We start from the raw sequence: 19,314 nt of genomic DNA on the forward strand, positions 1-19,314 counted from the left end.
GGCTGCTGACGCTCGGTTGTCCCTTCAGGTGTTTGGGAATAAAGACACGGATGGCTTCTACAGGGCAGAGATCCGAGACCGGGTGGGTCTGATCCCCTGTAACATGGTCTCCGAGATCCAAACGGAGGATGACGAAATGATGGACCAGCTGCTCAAACAGGGTTTCCTGCCACTCAACACTCCTGTGGAGAAGTTAGGTGAGACCTCATCTTCCTCGCCTTGTTTTTCCTTTTTGCCTCCTCTTTGCCGATCTGAACTGTCTGTCACTGACACGCCTCTTTCCTCTACTCTCTCCACTTAACAATGTCTTTCTGCTTTCCTGTAAAGTGAACTGTGATCGTTTCAAAGATGGCCGCTCAATAAATCGCAGGTCCAGAAAGTCCAAGAGAGGTCTGTGTCCAGTGAGATGCTTCTTCTGCTTCATCTGTACTGCTTTTTTCACTCCTCACCATTCATCTGTGAAGTGCTTTAGCTCATTTCCACTGTGTTAGCTGTCAGTAAGCCTTCCCTCACCATGAGCGTAGGAATAGTTGACCTTGCGAGACAGATGATCAGATTGCAAAGATTGTCGGACTTGCAAGGCTGTTGTGTAGCGTCACCGGTCATCACATCCTTCAGTAAAGTTTGGACGTCATTCCCTCTGATTGGTCCTCTGTCTTTTCTCCGTAGAGAGGAACAGGCGGAGCGGCCGTCAGCATCCGATGTCGACTCGGAGGATGGTGGCTCTGTATGACTACGACCCCCGAGAGAGCTCCCCTAACGTTGATGTAGAGGTACTGTCCTCCTGTGGCTCCAGATATTTGCTTTGTCTTGACCATTCTGTCACCACCATCATGAAACGCAGTCACAACGAAATATTTTGACATAAAGATTAGTAGTTTAGTCCGAATTTAAAGGAATAGTTTGACGTTTTGGGAAAGATGCTCATTCGCTTTGTTGCAGAGTTAAAGGATAACTTTCGTTTTTTTCAACCTGGACCTTATTTGTAGCATTAAATACGACCATTTACTCACCCAGACAACTTTGGTGGCATTTGCAGTCGTTTTGAAGAAATTAGTCCCCAGAGGAGCGGCACGTATATCCGTATAATGCGAGTAGTACAGCCTCTATATAACGCAAAATCTGCGGCGAAACTCGTTCATATTCCAATATTTTGTTATGATGTGCTGGTGCTATTCCCCTCTGAGCCGGCGGTCGGCTACTTTAGCTGTAGTTTGGCACAGCATATTGGAATATGAACGAGTTTCGCTGCAGATTATGCGTTACATAGAGGCTGCGCATGGATGCCCCGAGTACTCGCATTATACGGATATACGCGCCGCTCCTATGGGGCTAATTTCTTCAAAACGACTCCAAATGCCACCAAAGTTGTTTGGGTGAGTAAATGGTCGTATTTAATGCTACAAATAAGGTCCAGGTTGTAAAAAACGAAAGTTATGCTTTAAATGATTGATACCACTTCAGCCAGAAGATGGTTAGCTTAGCTTAGCACAGAGACTGGAAACAGGGGGAAAAAGCTAGCTGTGAAAAGTTTCAATAAGCTACCTGCCAGCAGCGGTAAAGCTCCGTAATGATGATGCATGTTCTATCTTGTTACAGTTACAGCAAGCTAGCTGCTGTTTTCAGCTACAGCCAGTCTAAATGCTAAGCATAGCTACTTAGCTGCTAGCAAGCTTTGTATATAATGGACAGACATGTCTTATCTAACTCATGGCAAGATGGCAGATAACCCTGCCAGCACCTCTGAAGCTCACTCTTTAACTCAGTATGTTGATGTATGATATGTTTGTTTCATCGGGACTGAAGCTACAGACGCGACTTTGCGGCTTTACAGAAGGCTAACTGGCAACTTTACAACATGTGACCGCGTTTTTTCAGGTGTTTGTAAGAGATGTAACGTGTTGATTGGTGAGCGTCAGAGGTGCAGGTAGGCAGGACAGATGTAAGACCGTGTGGATCTGTGACTCTCAGCAAGACAACGTTGAACTATTCCTTTAAGTGCGATTCAGTGCAGTTTGTGCACAGGTGAGCTTGAATGAGGGGTTAGCATTAGCACTGTGTAAGCTAGAAGATTGAATTACTTTCCCATGCTGTTTCTTTGCCCCTCCCCCCGTTCACTTACTCTCACCTTTCTATTGGCTGCCACCGACACAGTATGAGGGCAGCAGGCTGAATGAGGAGGTGAGTGAGGGTGAGGAGGGTACAGTACTGTCTGCTCTGTGTGTGTTTCCTCCCCCCGTTTGTTGGAGTGCAAACGAGGAGGCGGGCTTCAGATTGACGGGCCGCGGCCCTCTGTCCCTGGTGGTCATGAATACAGCCCCTCATTCATTGCCTGAGCCAGCGTCCCCCTCCTCGGTTTGGTCTTTTGTGTCGACCCGTCTCCTACGTACTGTACATGCGCTCTGTCTGGTTTGTGTGTTCTCAAGAATCCTGTAGGACAGATTTGCCCACTGTGTCGCAATCCTGTCTTCAAACTTCCGACATTTGATGCATTCGCAGTTGCAGCAGTATGTCTGCCGAGACTCAACTAATGTTTGAGATGCATCACGTTGATTTGGAGAAGGAATTCGGCATCAAACTCATCAGGCCTCAGTCCATTTGATATATTGGAAAGTCTTCAGCACAGTCAAACTGCTGTAAACAACAAGACGACGCGAACAGCGGGACAAACCAATCTCAAGACTGTTTCTTCTCCGACAGGCTGAGCTGACTTTCTGCGCCGGAGACGTCATCAACGTGTTTGGTGAAATAGACGAAGACGGCTTTTACTATGTGAGTACCGAATGTTTCTTTTTCCTGACTGTTCAGAGCACGGCGCATCCTCAGAAACTCATCGGTGCAGGCTAACTCATGGAGGTGTGAGGTGGGAGGATTCACTTCAGGCTCCCGGAAGTGAAAGTGTCGTTCATTGTCTGCAGCTATAAAAGTTGAGTTGGAGCACTTCCAGGAGTCGAGTCAATGCTCGAGAGAGGAGGTGTTTCTTTGATAAAAAGAGTGTACATGCAAGTTTAAGTTTCACCCAGCTGAAACGTTCGCGTTTGAAGCGGCCTCCTGAGTTCTGCTTTATAGATGCTGGTATTTCCACAGTTTTTGGATTGTGGATCAACCAGATTTATTTCTAACAATTACAAAACATGCATTTGAGAAACAAAGATGTAGTTAAAACTGGTGGCAAAAACTTAAAGGATAACTTTAGTTTTTTACAACCTGGACCTTATTTGTAGCATTAAATACGCCCATTTACTCACCCAGACAACTTTGGTGGCATTTGGAGTCGTTTTGAAGAAATTAGCCCCAGAGGAGCGGCGCGTATATCCGTATAATGCGAGTACTCGGGGCATCCATGCGCAGCCTCTATAAACGCATAATCTGCAGAAACTCGTTCATATTCCAATATTTTGTTATGATATGCTGGTGCTATTCCCCTCTGAGCCGGCGGTCGGCTAGTTTAGCTGTAGTTTGGCACAGCTGTGGTTCGTTATTGCGTATTCGTAGCCGACCGCCGCAGAGTTAGCCGTGTTGTGGCTGGCTGCTAGCAGCGCGCGGCGTTCAGTAATGACATCATCCACGTCAGAGGTAGTTGTCTAGAGACACTGGATGTTGATAACATGCCACCACGGGCTCAGAGGGGAATAGCACCAGCATATCATAACAAAATATTGGAATATGAACGAGTTTCACCGCAGATTATGTGTTATATAGAGGCTGCGCATGGATGCCCCGAGTACTCGCATTATATGGATATACGCGCCGCTCCTCTGGGGCTAATTTCTTCAAAACGACTCCAAATGCCACCAAAGTTGTCTGGGTGAGTAAATGGTCGTATTTAATGCTACAAATAAGGTCCAGGTTGTAAAAAATGAAAGTTATCCTTTAAAACTACATAAATAATAAAACCTATTTCAACACGTTAGATTCTCATGTTTCCGTGTCGAGGATTTCGTGAAAAGAAACCAGCGAGTGGAAGCAGCTTAAATCAGCTCACTCTTCAATTCTGGTTCAAATGTTGGTGAAGTCCTCAACTATGGTGCCACCTCTCGCTCTCACCTGCGTTTTGGATTCGCCACCGCTTTGATTTCCACCTCTGATTTGGCCGATTCTCGTGACTTTTGCAGTATTTAGACCCGTCCGCTAAGCCTAAACGACAGGTCAAAATGATTAGTGGCTGTAACAGAAACCTCCATCCTACAACGCAGCGACCTCTCCCGCCTCTCACCTTCAGCAGCTCTGAACCCGTCCCCTTCCTCAGACCGCGGCCACAGTTTAAAGTCGAATGCTTGTGTCCTCTGCAGGGCGAGCTCAATGGACACAAGGGACTTGTTCCTTCCAACTTTCTAGAAGAAGTGCCTGATGATGTAGAGGTTTTTCTCACGGACTCACCATCTCGTTACGCCCAGGACACTCCAGCACGGATAAAGACCAAAAGGGTACATGCTCCTTCGCAGTACTAGCCCTCTGTCATCCATTTACTCTTTTCAGTTCCCTCTTCCTCCTTTAGTTTTGTGTCTGTGCGTGTGTGTGTCTCATTGAAGTACAATTGGATTTCTGACTTTGGAGCGTTACGCTGTAAATAAATAGATGTCTAAGATCAACGAAAAAATAAAACCTAAAGACTAATACTTGACAGAGGTACTTTTATTTTTCATGTTTACTGCTGTGAAAGGGGGGAAGTTGTGCATTGTATAATACGTGGTTATATTGTATTCATAAAGCATTCTCAATGAGAGTGGAATGGGAGGGGGGGGGGTCTCCTGTGACTTTTTACTTGTTCTGTCATGTCTTGAAAAACAGCAGTTAACACTTTTTGCACATGCATATTTAGCATTCTGACAGATGCTTTATGAATATATTCTGTGTTTGATCTCAAATACTTTCTAATAGAGTAACTAGTTTTGTTGTACTGAAAGATGAACTCTGTAGTCTGTAGCTCAGCATGTTCTATAGTCCAGATGCATGAATTCTTGACCATTTTATATAAAGATAAGTCTAGTGTAGTACAACTTTTGTATCTGCTCCTGAACGCCTTGTTTTGTATATTGCTTTCTTGTAAAGTAGCACGCAAAGGTCACTTAGCCTATGTTCCCGTCAGAGAATAACTCCACCAGTAATTATTTCCTAAAATGTAAATATGTGATGTTATTTTTATGTTTAACAAATAATGCAACTGTTGAAATATGAATAGGTGTCATCAGATATTTCTTTCCTTGTGTTCTAATTTGCCATTGTCATAGTGCAAACTATTGAAATGCCATCACCATATTTTTTTTTTATTTCTTTTCCTCACCCGCTTGGCAAAACAGAAGAAGAGTGTTCATTTCACACCTTAAAGGCTCTGTTTCCGTCACGTAAGTGAGCAACTGAGGATACCAAGATTACGCCCCCCTCGTCTAATGCAGATGACATGGGTACCCTTAGTTTCTGGTATGCAACATGAACTCTTTGTATGACATTCCTTTAGCGCTGCTCTGCCTTTAGCTCGTTTTTAGGAATCTTCTTTGTTCCGCCAAAACACTCAGTGCTGTTTGTCGGTCGGAGACAGTCACCCTGGCCAATGCATTAGACAAGAAGTATGGTATCTTCAGTTGTTTCTCTGAGTGTTGTACATGACAATGTCCGTCTCCTGCAATAAGTCTCCTGCTGTAACTCATGGTAAGCTAAAAGGCCATAGTTGTACGATTGTCCTCAATTCTCAATAGGTTCAGTTAAAATGAATGCACTGACATTAAGGTAACTTTCAGTGCGGCGCGACGTGCTGCATCCTCGAAAGAAGTGCGGAAAAATCCACCAATTCTATGCAAAAACCCAAAGAAAAGCAGAAACTTTTTCAAAATGTTCGTTTGTAAGTTGGCTTTTTGTTCGAGCCAAATCTGAGACCCTTTTTCTTGTATGCAAAGAATAAAAAGACAAAACAGATCAGTTCGCATTTTGTGAACCAAGATTAACTCAATTAATTGCCAACTAATAGTTATTGATTTAAAGTGAGACTGCAGCAAACACAGCGGCTACAAATGACAGCTATTAAAAGTTGCTTTCTCCACTTTAGCATTTTACTGAAATGCTGACTGTCATCCAATCAGAGAACACATTCAGTAACGTTACACAGCAATACTTAGCCAGAGTTTGCTAACATTAGCCACCATAAGCTACAGGTCACATCAGACCAGGTGAGGCTGCAGCAGTGAAGCCCCCTGAGGGTCCTGAACTGAGCAGAGGTGCATTTTAACAATTCAGCTTTTCTTCTGTAAGAATAAGGTTTTTATTTGTTCTCTCCAAAGTTCCAGAGTCTCACTTTAAATTCAATAAAAAACCAAAAGCAGCACAATGATTTTGATATTTTACATGTTCTGGTGTATTAATAAAGCCTCATTTAAAGGAATCTTTAACCATCCGTCTTCCCAAAGTGCAATTTAAAGGAGCCTTTTAGCTCATGATTACAGAAAAGGAATAGTGACTTGTAGTTTCTCTGTAACCCAGCTGTATCAGTAAATGTCTCTATATACGAGAAGGAAAGTGAATGTGATATAAATATGTCCCACTTGTCCCAAAATGCAAATGTATCTGTTGATGTGAGAGAAGCTGCCCTGCCGTTGATATTCACTGTTGGGAAATGTTGTCACCTTACATTGATGTGGAAGTTAGTCGATGTCACGCTTTAATTCTGTGTTGTTGTAGCTTATTCATAGCAGCTTGATTAAAAAAGACGAACGCTGTTTGTACCTGGCAGAGGGGGAGGGAGAGGCGGGGTGGTGGGAGGGGGGGCTATCTATACCTGAGTGCACGGGACAGCGTCCAGGGAGGTAGACGGCAGAGCTATGGTGACCCCGCAGAGGCAGAAAGGACTTAAGAGAAGCGGGGGAGTAGTGACTGAGGTGTGACAGACGGCTGGCTTTTTAACACCCTCAACTGTCCCTTACGGGTCTCCCATTAGGTTCCATTGGAAAAATCGGGTCCGCCCAGAAGAGCAGCCTCTCCCACAGTGCGTCCACACATCCCTGGCTCTGGCCCTGCCACCGTGGGGCCCGGCAGTCCCATCAGGGCCCCACTGGACATGTACTCCTCCAAAAAGAAAAAGGGACTGCTCTCCAAAGGGAAGAAACTTTTGCAAAGACTTGGCGCTGTAAAATAATTTCTCGACATCCACTTTGTGTTAAAAAAACAAAAAAGATAACAGTTGACAGGTGGCATTTGTGAGCTTAGCAGATGCTTTATTCTTCTACATCTGTTGTATACTATATTTGTATTTTGTTAACAGTATCAACTACATATTTTCAATAAGACATTTCATATTATGGTCCCGAGACCTCTCGGTGCGGGCCGATGTAGTCGTGAGCGTCTTACCTCCGAGGCTCTGGCTGATGAAGTTTTGCCGTGCACAGACACCGAGCCCGGGGCATTCTCCTTTTCGCACTTGGTCAAGTTTGACGGCACTTAATGCACCAGATTACGAGTGTGACCAGTGTCTCTGCGTACAGAAAGCAGAATGTCATCCAGACACAGAGGGCTCAATTCAACCTCTGAGTCCGTTTAGGATCCGAACAGAAAGTTGGACATGGAGGGCCTCGACTCGAAAACGGCCGGTCGCTAATGACGCGAGAGGTTTGCATGCTTTACTTCAGCACATTCCCTCCTGATCCCTCGAGTGCGTGCCACGCGAGGGGCTCGGCGTGGACCCTGGAGCGTGCAGTACTTTAAAACGGCGTGGCTGACCTGCTGTGCAGTATACTGTGACAAATCAACAGTTAACTCCTGTTCTGCCCCATTTCAACAACTGTGACGGAGGCAAGAGTTCCCCCGCAAACATGTCAGACACCTACAAAACAAGCACACGCTGTACCTACTACAGGGCCTCTGCAGTAAAATCAGCCTGAATGGAAATGCCTAGTCAATCCAACCTCCATGTATTTGCCTTATAATCGCACAATGGTTAGTACGTCGTCCGGTAGAGCGTGCACTTCCATGCCTACTGCTCGTTTATGTTGTTACTTCATAAAACAAGATCTGTTTGCAGATGTTAATCCTGACTCGTGATGTGCAGGGTATCGTGTGACTGTCGTGATTCCCCCATAGGACCAGAGCTTACATTTAACCGTCCGTCGCCCACAGTTCAGCCCAAAAAACAAATGGTTATTTGTTATTTTAGAAAATATTGAAAAAGCCAGAAAGGGCAAAAGTTCTCCCTGTGCACCAGTTTTTTGGGCCTCTGAGAAAACGAAGGCACTTTATTTTGATTTGAGTTCACTGTTTTTGATGCCACACTGATGCACATCTGATTTAAAGCAGCCTGCTCTACAAAGGAAGCGACGCTACACGAACAGATTTTAAAAAAACGAGTGGTCGATCTGTGCGATTTAGCATCGGCAGACTGACTTCTGCGGTACTGCGTTTGATTCCTAACATGCAACACTTTTGGGCTTCGCTAGAAGACTAAAGGTTTGACTGTTTTCACAGAAGTTAATGGTGAGACACAAGGCTACCTCTACGCTGCCCCTCTACCCGTCTACCCCCAAATCTATTGATCTGAAATATGTTTATTCAAGCCAATCTGTCATCAATGCCTGTTCAGTGTGTCCCGAGTTATGTTGGTGCAGGATACAAGTACTGTATATCAATATATATATATATAAATCTATCTACACCTTAATGTAGAGTAGTGAATGTATGATGAATTGAAAGCCAATGTATTTTCAAAGCTGCCCAAAAGGATTGTGCAGATGTCCGTCTTTGTGCGTGAAATGAAACAGTCCACCTTTATTTCCTCACATCATCCTGTTTTCCATGTCATCCTCACGTATTTTCAAATCGAGCCTATTTTTTCTACACACACACACACACACACACACGAGTTGAACTGAAACTGCCAAAAAAGAATGTATGCAAAACATTCTGTAATACTTTCTGTACAATTCTCGGCCAACAGCCATGTCAACCTACGGTAAACTAATGTACATCTTTTCCTATTCCTGGACCACGTCTTCAGACATTGCTTCTGTTCATTTTGAGTGACTGTTGCTCTTTTTGTACTTAATCCATTTGTAAAATTGTTTTTAAATGTTTATACTTGATTTTCAAACTGCCTTTTTTGTACATTTAACTTTATAATCAAACAGTGCAAGCTTTCCCCATGGTGTCTTGAAGACCATATTGTTTAAAAGTCTGCAGTTGTGTGCTAGCTTTATGATAAGAATTATCAGCCTATATTGATGGTTACAAATTATTGTGTGGGTGTGCATGTGCAATCTTTTCTTAAAAAAAAAATCTAAATAAATTTGATATTTTGTAATGTTTGCATGTGTGATTTAACTCAAAACGCCAGGAACGACATGAATCACACAAACGTTTATTGGAACCATTTCAATCACAGCGGTGAGAGGACCGAGGTGTCGACCCCCGAGCCTCTTCAACAAAAAAAATGGACATTTCAGCTTAATTTTTACTCCCCACTATAGAGGACAGCCATTGCTAGAAACTATGAATCACACATGTAAAGACTTCAGGTCCCGCTTTGAAAAAAAGCCTCTTTTCCTAAAAGCCAACATTAACTGATAAGTGTGAACAATTACTTGCAGTCTCACATATTTGTAATCGGGAAACTGCTTCCATCAACGCTCACAGATCAAACTACACGTGACATTTCGCTCTGAACATCTTCATCCACGTTAGCTTGCAAACCTCGAGTTTATTTCCAACAGTAGCCAGGATCATTTGAGCACACACTTGATCTTCACCTTTGAACTGTGGCTTTTTTTGATTCAACATGAACAGAAAGTGATTAAACGGGGCTGCAGGGCCTTCTGACTCAGTCTGGCTCTAGAAAAGTAAACAAACTCTCACCCGGAGGCTCCAGCGGGCACAGATGTGTCACGTTCTGCTTCTTTCTACCTCTGGGAGGTGGGCTTCATACTTAAATGCTCTCTCTTTTTTTCTCTTTTGTGTTTTATTGTGGAGACATGATCGGGAGTTTGCAGAGGGTGTTTTATTTTGAAAGTCGGCCGGATTCTCGCCTTTTCTTTGTCTGACTTCCTGTCTGGCTCGTGCTCGATCTGCTCCGTGCAGCCTGAATGCCTGGCGCGATCAGCTCTGACGCAGCTGTGCCCGGTGGGATTTATGGGTTAGCATCATCGTAACTCATCTTACTCATATTAATTGAAACTGAGGAGAACTTTTCTAACAAAGGTTTACATGAATACAGTTTTTAGAAGGAAATCTGAGTCGGAGGGGAACAAACTGCTCATCTTTCTATCCTCAGAGGTAGAAGAGTAACTCATCCAGCTGCACATTGGGCTCCCTGTGGATGCTATCACCCACAAGGAAAGCCAACTTGTGGGCGTACTGACAGGGAGCGGGCACTCGGATGATCCCCTAAAGCACAGATAGAGAAATGTCATTTCCAAAGTGACTCACTGCGACCTTTATTACTACTACACTGCACTAAATGTTGGCTCTGATTGTTGACTCTTAAATATCAGGAAATGCTCAGTACAAGTATCACAGTTAAAGTTTAAGTTGACAGACTTCACGCAGCCACGTCAGCCTACCTGCCAGTTGTAGTACATGTGGCACAGCTTGTACGTGAGCCGCTGCATGTGATCAGGCTTCAGTCCACTGGTGTCGTACACAACGTTGTAGTGGGTTGGCGAGACGCTTCCAGTGTTGACAGCCTGGCTCACGATGTAGAAGTCATACCTGGGAAAACAGACCGGAGCAGTGAACTGCTGCCATGACTACAGAAATAAATGAAGAGATGCAGGAAGAGCTAGAAGACTCACCACTCTGGACGGGTGACCTCGGTGTCAACGATGGTGCCTGGGGGAGGGTTGGTTATCTTGCCGTTGATGTGGGCGAAGAACCTGCTGCTTATGCGCTTCTTCACCACCACCACACTCAACTTGGGCCTACAAAGAGCAGATGGACGAACTCAACATCAAAAACTGGCAAATTACGCTGGAATACAAGATTTATTCAAGGTTGTTCTGGTGAGCGAGCTCCTGCACCGAGCAGGAGATTCATGCACACACTGCTGATCTGTGTGCGCACGTCTCGCGGATCAGAGGACACGGAGGTGTTTAAAACGTTTCCAGCAGAGCAGAAGCTTTCCCAGAGAGCTGTAAAAGACAAAAACTCACACATAGTCGTGCCCCATGGACTTGATGGAGTCCTTGATCTGCGAGACCTCGTAGTTGACCACGCTGTGCAGCTGACCGTCCCCGACGCCGTCTCTGTAGATGACGATGCGTGAGGGCAGGCAGCTGTTGAACTTCAGATAGGCTTTCAGCGCAGCTGGAAAACAAAGTTGTCACAGTTATGTGGAGCTCGATAGAGAATTAACACACATAATCAAATAAGACATTTGTGAGATTAAGGAAAGCGACTTGCCACTTAAGGCGACCTTCAGGCCGTCCATGACTTCCTGACCTTTAGGCTGCAGCACACACTTTGAGAACCACCTTTACCAAGAAATTGGAAGAAACAGCTGTACTACAGCAACAAATCAAAGAGTGGGAGGTCATCAAAACCATTACTGTAAAGCAGACCTGTGCACGTTAAGGACAAGAAACTGTGCCAACACTGACACACATACCGTCTCTGTTGTAGAAACTAACCTGGTCATGTTCTGGTTGAGGCTGGACACTAGAGATCCAATGGACCGTTTCCCAGCAACAGTGTCATGGTAGCAGTCAATGCCCACAATCATCAGATGTTTGAGCTGCACAAACACATGGGACATTGAGCGGTACAGTGTTATCTTCCTGTTCTGTCAGACTCAAAGCATCGTCTGCCTCTCCAGCTTCGTCAGCAGGGGACACAAAACATTTCAGACTAAACACTGATTCGTTTCCACATTAGAAACCTGAGAGAGACAAAGCAAATGTCGCATATGAATGTCTCAAATGTGTGACGCAAGCACAAATAAAGCCCTCGAAGCAGATCAGGCGAAGAAGAAAAAGGCAAGAAAAGGATTCTTTGCCACTTTGGAGCCAGCTGGAGCTCTGGATGTAGACCTTTGGATTTGTGCAACCAGGCCCATACGAGCCATAAACGAACAGACTTTGATTCATCCACTTCTGACATGCTGTTCAGTGTCTTGTTCAAATCATGATTAAAATCAGTGAAACATTACATGATGCCATTTTTGTTCTCTGGGTTCCAAAACATCTGACAGCTTAATCCACCTGAGAACCACTCAACCCGTTTCCCATAGCTCAAGTACAAGTAGAAAAACGCTTTACTTTATCTCAAAACTATTGTGCCTTTTATTGTCAACCTCTGATGTGCTTATACCAAACGTTTGCATTTTACATCTCACACTTGAGGAGTGTGAAGGTAATTTTTAACTCATCAATGAACGGCTGTTATTGGTGAGGCGACCGTATGAAAGCTAGCCTTGCTTTAAGGATCAGTGTGCAGGGTTTAGTGGCATCCAGCTGTGAGGTTGCAGATTGTAATTTTACCTCCACAAGGGACAAATAGGACTCACCAATTTAGAATGCTTCTTCCATATTAACTATCTGTGACATCTTTGTAGAAATTATGCATTTTGTGGCTCAGCTGTAATTATCTATTCACTGGTCGCTCTGAAAAGCTCTTTTCCTTCACCATTCTTGTCCTCACTGTTCACAGCAGGCTCTGCTGCCCCTTTCTGTCCCTTTTGTCTGCCCTCATGTTGATGAGCAAAAGGTGAAACTGTGATGCTAACTGTGCAAGCTGCACATGCAGCGCACGTTCTCCAGCCTTTGCCACCTTAAACACAAAAAAAATACACAACAGGGAAAACCCTGAGAGTGCACATGGCTTACAGGGATTTCCACACTCCACAGCTCTCCCCCCATCTTGCAGGCCATCTGCAGTGCAATCTTGGTGGCTATAGTCATGAGTGGCCGAGTCTGGCCGAGAGTGCCGGCGAGCACACACTGGCTGGGAGTGGGGCAGTCCACACAAAGGTACTTCTTGATGCTGTCGTACTTGTCCTTCCTGCTGCTGGGGAGGACAACCACCACCTAACAAACAGGAGTGGCCGGCAGGGTTAATGCTGCTTCAGAAGAAGATGACCTTTTCCTGTGTGTTAGTGTATCACACATTCAGCCACTAACCATCTGTGTGTGGGGGTCAATATTGTGCTGCAGGGCTCTGAGGAGAGACTCCTGACGATCCTCATACTCCACCCTGAATAAAAGGACAGCTTACAATAAATAAATAATTTAACCATTTATCACACAATCAGGGCATAAACATAACCACAATTTACTACGTCCAGTAATGAAGTGACTGAGGTTGGGCAGAACAGAAATCCTGTCGTTGACTGGGGGTTATATTGTCCTCGTGCTGGTACTCACATGCCAGGTCTCTGCAGTTTGATGCCGAGTGGACCTGAGACCTTGACGAGGGCCTGCAGGAAGGACTGGGCTTCGCTGCTGTTGCGACGGGTGAAAAACACGAGCCAGTTATTCAGCGGGGGGCTGCTGATCAGAGGCAGCCCACGCATCTCTTTGGACCAGCCAGCGCTCCGGAGGTCGCACTCAAACTGGGTGACACAAACAATTATGTTAATCTCTCAATTAAGATCATATGTATAAATCCATTTTAATGAATTCAAAAGAGCAAATTTATGTAACCACGAGCGCATTATACCGATCTTGATCCCTGGAAAATCCTCTCCCCTGGGAGGACTCTGCCTTTCAGAGTTAGGAGTTTGTCATCAAAGTTGAGTCCCCACTTATCCAACTCCAACTGTGTGTCAGCATTCCTATGAAATCATTTTTAGGATTTAAATCAAAGCCTGGGATTATAATGCCTGAAGACGTTGACAGAAAAAGTTGCTTTTTTAACTTCTCTGCATATGAACAGACGAGTCACACAAGCTGCTGAGATAAGGGAAAACGGTGCCTTCATAATTGATTAAAAGATTAATATTTAGATAAATCACACTATTTAAAGAGGCAGGGAAAAACAGTAGAGACAGGGTCAATATTATCATCTGACAAGCAGCATTTATGATATTTACAACTTCACCATCAAGGAGGAGGCAATAGAGAGTAATTAAGATTTTCAAGGCCTTGAACTCACACCTGAAATGCGACGTCGCCTGTCGAGAGTGGGGCTTGCAGCATTTCTGACTAAGACACTTTTGGCCACACAGATAAAACACATCGACACTCACTGACTAACTTAGCGACACGTTGATTATCACCTACTTCTGTATGTTTGTGACAAATCTGTTGAGGCGTTCCTCCCTCTGCATTGGGGCCAGTCTGGTAAAGCCGCTCAAGGATCGCATGATGGTTGTGTCTTTCCGCATCTTGTCAGTCAAGCCTGTCAAACACAATGAGTATGCATGTAAAGACAAATTTGAATAGTCACAGGTTTTATGGCAATTACCTGCTGTCACCAAGAACCACATAAGGAATTTCAGAGTCTGCAACAAGTTCAATCTGCATGAACACACTGGAGAATAAGACGGTAACCTGTGAGGTAGCACAGCTCTGGGACGAGCATGGCCGGGCCCAGAGGAGCTGCACCAGCAAACTTCTTTACGTGGCTGATCAGCAGTACCTGGTTCCCATCAATGATGTCTAGACCATATTGCTTCAAATAGAAAGCATGAACAAGTCCACGAATAAGATTAATATGCAGGTCTATCACTGCGCTGTCTTACAATATTCAGCCTAAAGATAAAGTATTCAACTTAAACTTCAAGAAGAGTTATTTCAACACATGTCTGTCGCTCTTGGCCCAATCCCAATACTCAGAGTGGGTATGTGCCAATACAGAGTTCACAGCAACACTTATTATCTGTTCAGACTGCCGGCAAATCAGATTTGTTGCTCAAGTCAGATTTTTAAGACCAACCGTACACAATGTTATATGTAACTGGTCAGATCAGATTTGTGCTTGTAGACATTACCAACCTATCTGCATTGGTTGCTGTGGTAACGACGTAGGTGTCAGTAACTACATACACTGGCAAAAGGCTTTCCAATACGGAAGCATGAGAAATTGAGATCCATCATCTCACCCTCTGCTTTGCTAGTAGCAATATGGATTCTGCTCGGCAGCTCTGACGCACTTCTGTCACTCTGGATTTGATGTCGTCACTGTATCTCGCATTGCGAGTGATGCAAAAGACACTCTGAAATCCGATCTGAGCGGCCAGTGCGTCGTGAAATCCAATAGGAATCGCGATTTGAAAAAATCAATCTGGATATGCCAACAGTTAAAAAAGATTTGGGCTGGCAGCCTGAACAAGTCCTTACTGCCCCTGCTACAACAATACTTGTGTTGAGTGCATGACACCTACAGTCTTGTAATAGTCCTTGAAGGAAATGTCTGTGTCTCCCCTCTTGAATGTGTTGCTGGGAGTGTGATCCCATGCAATATCATCGATCCTGTAGGTTTTGTTGTTGTACCTAAAAAAATTTAGAGGTAGCGAGAGAAGAGTGAAAGTCCAGATCAGTACGGGTATTAAATTAGGTGAAGTCACATAGAGGGACTTTGAATCAGATGCATCTGGGGGGCGGATAAACGTCCCTTCTGAGACGAGTGTCACAAAGATGCAAGCCTTCTGAACATTAATCCAAGAATGTGTGCATAAAATGTGGATCCTACTTGGTGAGGACTATGAGTCCAATGAGCTCCTTAGTGCAGATCTCAGCAAAGCGTTGATTTCCACACTGCTGCCTCAGGTTGCCCATAAAGTCAAGGACTGTCTCACTACGCAGCACCCTGTGGCTCACGTCAGTACACAGCATAATGGACGACTCGTAGCGCAAGATGCTGGTGGCGTAGCCCGGCCAGATGATCAGTCTAGGATAAACAAGTCACAGTAACACAACTTCAGACAACTGAACTCTGCCTCATCTTCTCTCTGAATTTAAACGTGTGAGACAATATTGTTAGCTTTTATATGTCAGGATAACGCTTCAAAATCAAAACCCTTAGTCACAGACTTAGTCACACAATCATCTGACCGTACCGCTAGCTTCCTAGTGACACGTCATTTAAAATGTTCGGTGTTTACTTTTGTTAATAGTTTGCTTTGCATCATTAGTGTTCATTTTTGAGAAGTTAGAGCTTATTTTAGACACTAACCAATAATCACATTTTCAAAATACACCTTATAAAAACGCAATACTTTGTGCATGATGTACGAAAGAAAGCCACAGTGAGGTAAATGAGTGTACCTGTGCTGTGGGACGTTGAGTGGATCACCGGGGTTGTAGTAGTTGCGTCCAATCTGCTGCATGTTGAGAATTCTCAAGATCCTTTAAATGAAAAAAACATCATTAATGAGAAGTTTTGAAGTTTCAAAAGATTAAAAATGGTGAATTGTCTTGGCGCCTGAACCTTTGTTATCAGATGTAACACCCATAGCCACAAAGACAACAGTAACAAGCAAATCTGATTATTGGAGGATGTTTCATTTAATTTGGCTGATGCATAACACATTTCAGTACTTACTGAGCATGACTTACTTTTTAAAAGACCTGAAAACTGGAAAATGTACCTTCTGAGTATGATGTTGTAAAACTGAATGCACACTGGAGATGTGGGCAGCAGTTCATTGGTCAGGGTGATGGTTATCTGAACCTTTTCTCCACTCCTTGTCTCGCTGTGCAGCACAGTCTCCTAAACATGAGGTTAAACATTGCAGCACAAGTCAGGACACCAACATTTGTCTGTCACTTTCTCTCCAATGAAGTGGCAACTGAACCTTCAAATCCCAAGTAGAAGTTTTGTAAGAGGGGCAGGTTGAACACATTACAATACAAATTTAGCTTCCAAAAGCTATTTACTCGTACTCACGTTCCCTGCCTGGCGATCTGTCACAATGTGATAACTGCTGATTTGAAAGGTATACAAAAACTCACTGTAAGGTAATGATTTTAGCTTTGCAAGTGACAGTATGGAGGCTCTAGTGATGGCAATCTCACTTAAAATGTCAGAGTTAACTGATCAAAATAGAGAGCAAAGCAACTCTTCTCAAGCGATCGCACAACATAGGTAACTGGCCAGCGGTGTGATTAGCACTGATACTTTTTTTCTGTTCAATTCTTTATTCTAACAGTTGTTGAAAACAAAGCGTGGCTTTATTTTGTTAGCGCTTCTAAATGTTTGACGTTAGAATTATCAGATCACCTTGTTGGGCAATCTGCAGGGCAGAAAAAGTACAGCTCCATCAAAGCTCCGCACTGAGCCGAGTGCTTCCTCATGCTGGAAGAGGAGGGCAGATCTCAGGCGACGAGACTCCATCGGTGGTTTGTAGTCCACATGGTACTGATACAGAACCCACTCAGGGCGGGACAGGATGCGAAAGAAGTTTGCTGTCAACTGAATGGGAGAACCAGTTGTTCCTGAGGAAGTACACGCAATTTTAGAGAGCATCTGCGATCCTCTCGACCAACTAGAAGACGTACATTTGTTGAATGTATTAGTGTACATAGGTTTAAAATGATGACAGACCAGTCTTTGAGTCCTTAACATGCTCCATAGCCTGCCTGGTGAAAACCCCTGCATCGTTAAAATCACGCCGGCGTCCACCTCTTTCTCCCAGCTTCACCTGCTGAAACCCAACTGAAATCTGCAGAGCAGCTAATAAAAACAAATGAAAACTGTCAGGACCAGTTTGCGTACATTGTGATGCATATTGCTACAATATGAAGTGGTAATCTTTTAGGGACTGGTAAGTAAAATTAACCAATCACCACAGTGCAGGTTGAGTCCATATGTGACTTTACTTTGGGTATGAGGAAGTTGTAAACAATCAAATGAAAAACTGTTCATTCATAATTGCAGCACTCTGGTAAACTTTTCTGTCAATCCACATCTCAAATTACATTTTCACATGGACTTGGAAAAGCAAGGAATAGCCAAGATCATATGTATGTCATGACTTTTTGACTGTTACCTTCTGCAGAAAAGGCTCCTGGAGCACCTTTCTGCCTCCCTCTACCGACCAGCTCTCCCTCTGCAGGTGGGGGAGCTGCTGTTGCAGGCTCTTGAGCCATGCTCTTCAAGAAAGAAGGAAAAATAACGGTGTTGGAAAACAGCATTATGGAAACAGATTTTTTTCTCATCTTGGCTTGCTGCATTTTGTGGCCCACTACACACGTGCATTAGTGTCTGCCCAAAGATTTTGCACTGGAACAACAAGATACCAAAACACTTTATCTTACATAGACAGCAATAATAACATTTCTATAATATTTAAAAAGCTCTTTTTTAAACTACATGGCTGACATGCTGTAACTGTGTTTATCATTTTGGAAATAAATGAACACTTAACTATAATTACAACAAAGACTTGATTAAAAAGATTAAGTAAGCTCCTGACAGGCTTCACAATTTGCTTTTAATTGTTTTTATTGACTTTATTCATTCTATAATTTTTTTTGAAATATTCTGATTTTGCTCATTTATCTTTTAAGTCGCACATTATGTACAAACATATATATATATATATAAATAACAAAATGATCTTAAAGTTTTGTACAACTGAAAATAAATGACTTGGGGCTGCACGTTATACAACAAATGAAAAACACAAATTTAGCTCTAATCAAATAATACAAATGATGATTGATAAATATAATTTTCAGCATCTTACTGAAAAAAAATGATAATCTTTACTTTATCTGACATAAACTCACTTAACTTAGTATTTTTAGAGGTAATATTATCTTAAAATATGAATGATTTATTGTGATATCAAATTCAACATGTTTGTCCAGGAAAATATTGTTACATTACTTTGCACCTGTCATGTTATTCTCTGTTGCTTGGTTGTGAAATTTCTTTAGTGTTGAACACCCAAAAGCAGCATTAAAGTCTGCCCTGTTTTGCTATTTGAACAGGTCAGAACCTGCAGAAAGGTACCGTCCTGATGGGGTATTTCCAATGTGAGATCATCTTCACTAACAGGTACAATCACTTAGACATGACGTTTCACTGCATCACAACAGAAATAACATTCACCTCCCATTCATTTGGACTGTAATAGAAATCTCCAAGATGTATCGCAACACCTGTGCAAATAAAGCCAAAAACACTTAAAGGTTTTTGTAGCGGACCTGACCATGGTCCTGGATATTTCAAACTAACACAAGGCTCAAGGAGATATAAAATGGCTAACTGGCAGGTAAAGACACCCAGAGATTACAGGAAGTTGAGGTCTGCTCTTACCGCTCCAGGTGCCGCAGTCTCCTGCCCGCGAGCTCTGCCCCTTGATCGTGCTCGTGCCCGACCAGTCATTTTCAGACAGTTTCAAATGATACACCTGTTTAAAAACAACACTCCATATGTTAAAATGTATGCAATATTAAC

At 43.5% G+C, this 19,314-nt stretch overlaps 2 protein-coding genes across 2 annotated transcripts in view; one reads left to right on the forward strand and one right to left on the reverse strand.

The window, feature by feature from the left end:
• Positions 1 to 9,217, forward strand: part of rimbp2b (RIMS binding protein 2b) — a 67,511-nt gene extending 58,294 nt beyond the window's left edge. Inside the window, exons 23-27 of the mRNA XM_041936609.1 lie at positions 29 to 197; positions 670 to 773; positions 2,701 to 2,772; positions 4,293 to 4,427; positions 6,929 to 9,217. Of these exons, the coding sequence (XP_041792543.1) occupies positions 29 to 197; positions 670 to 773; positions 2,701 to 2,772; positions 4,293 to 4,427; positions 6,929 to 7,126 (678 nt within the window). The 3' untranslated portion in view covers positions 7,127 to 9,217. The remainder of the gene's footprint in view (positions 1 to 28; positions 198 to 669; positions 774 to 2,700; positions 2,773 to 4,292; positions 4,428 to 6,928) is intronic.
• Positions 9,218 to 10,242: 1,025 nt separating this feature from the next.
• Positions 10,243 to 19,242, reverse strand: piwil1 (piwi-like RNA-mediated gene silencing 1). The gene is made up of 20 exons (XM_041936733.1): positions 19,174 to 19,242; positions 17,900 to 18,002; positions 17,455 to 17,583; positions 17,131 to 17,345; positions 16,499 to 16,620; positions 16,176 to 16,256; positions 15,601 to 15,798; positions 15,293 to 15,401; positions 14,460 to 14,580; positions 14,190 to 14,307; positions 13,627 to 13,741; positions 13,332 to 13,519; positions 13,089 to 13,161; positions 12,795 to 12,995; positions 11,601 to 11,704; positions 11,374 to 11,444; positions 11,124 to 11,277; positions 10,767 to 10,892; positions 10,536 to 10,683; positions 10,243 to 10,359 (listed from the first exon to the last, which is right to left on the reverse strand). Exons 1-20 carry the CDS (start codon positions 19,240 to 19,242, stop codon positions 10,243 to 10,245), a joined length of 2,562 nt encoding a protein of 853 aa, XP_041792667.1.
• Between the last annotated feature and the right edge of the window lie 72 nt (positions 19,243 to 19,314).

Source organism: Chelmon rostratus, chromosome 5 (genome assembly GCF_017976325.1).
Source record: "Chelmon rostratus isolate fCheRos1 chromosome 5, fCheRos1.pri, whole genome shotgun sequence".
In the NCBI taxonomy this organism is placed as follows: Eukaryota; Metazoa; Chordata; class Actinopteri; order Chaetodontiformes; family Chaetodontidae; genus Chelmon; species Chelmon rostratus.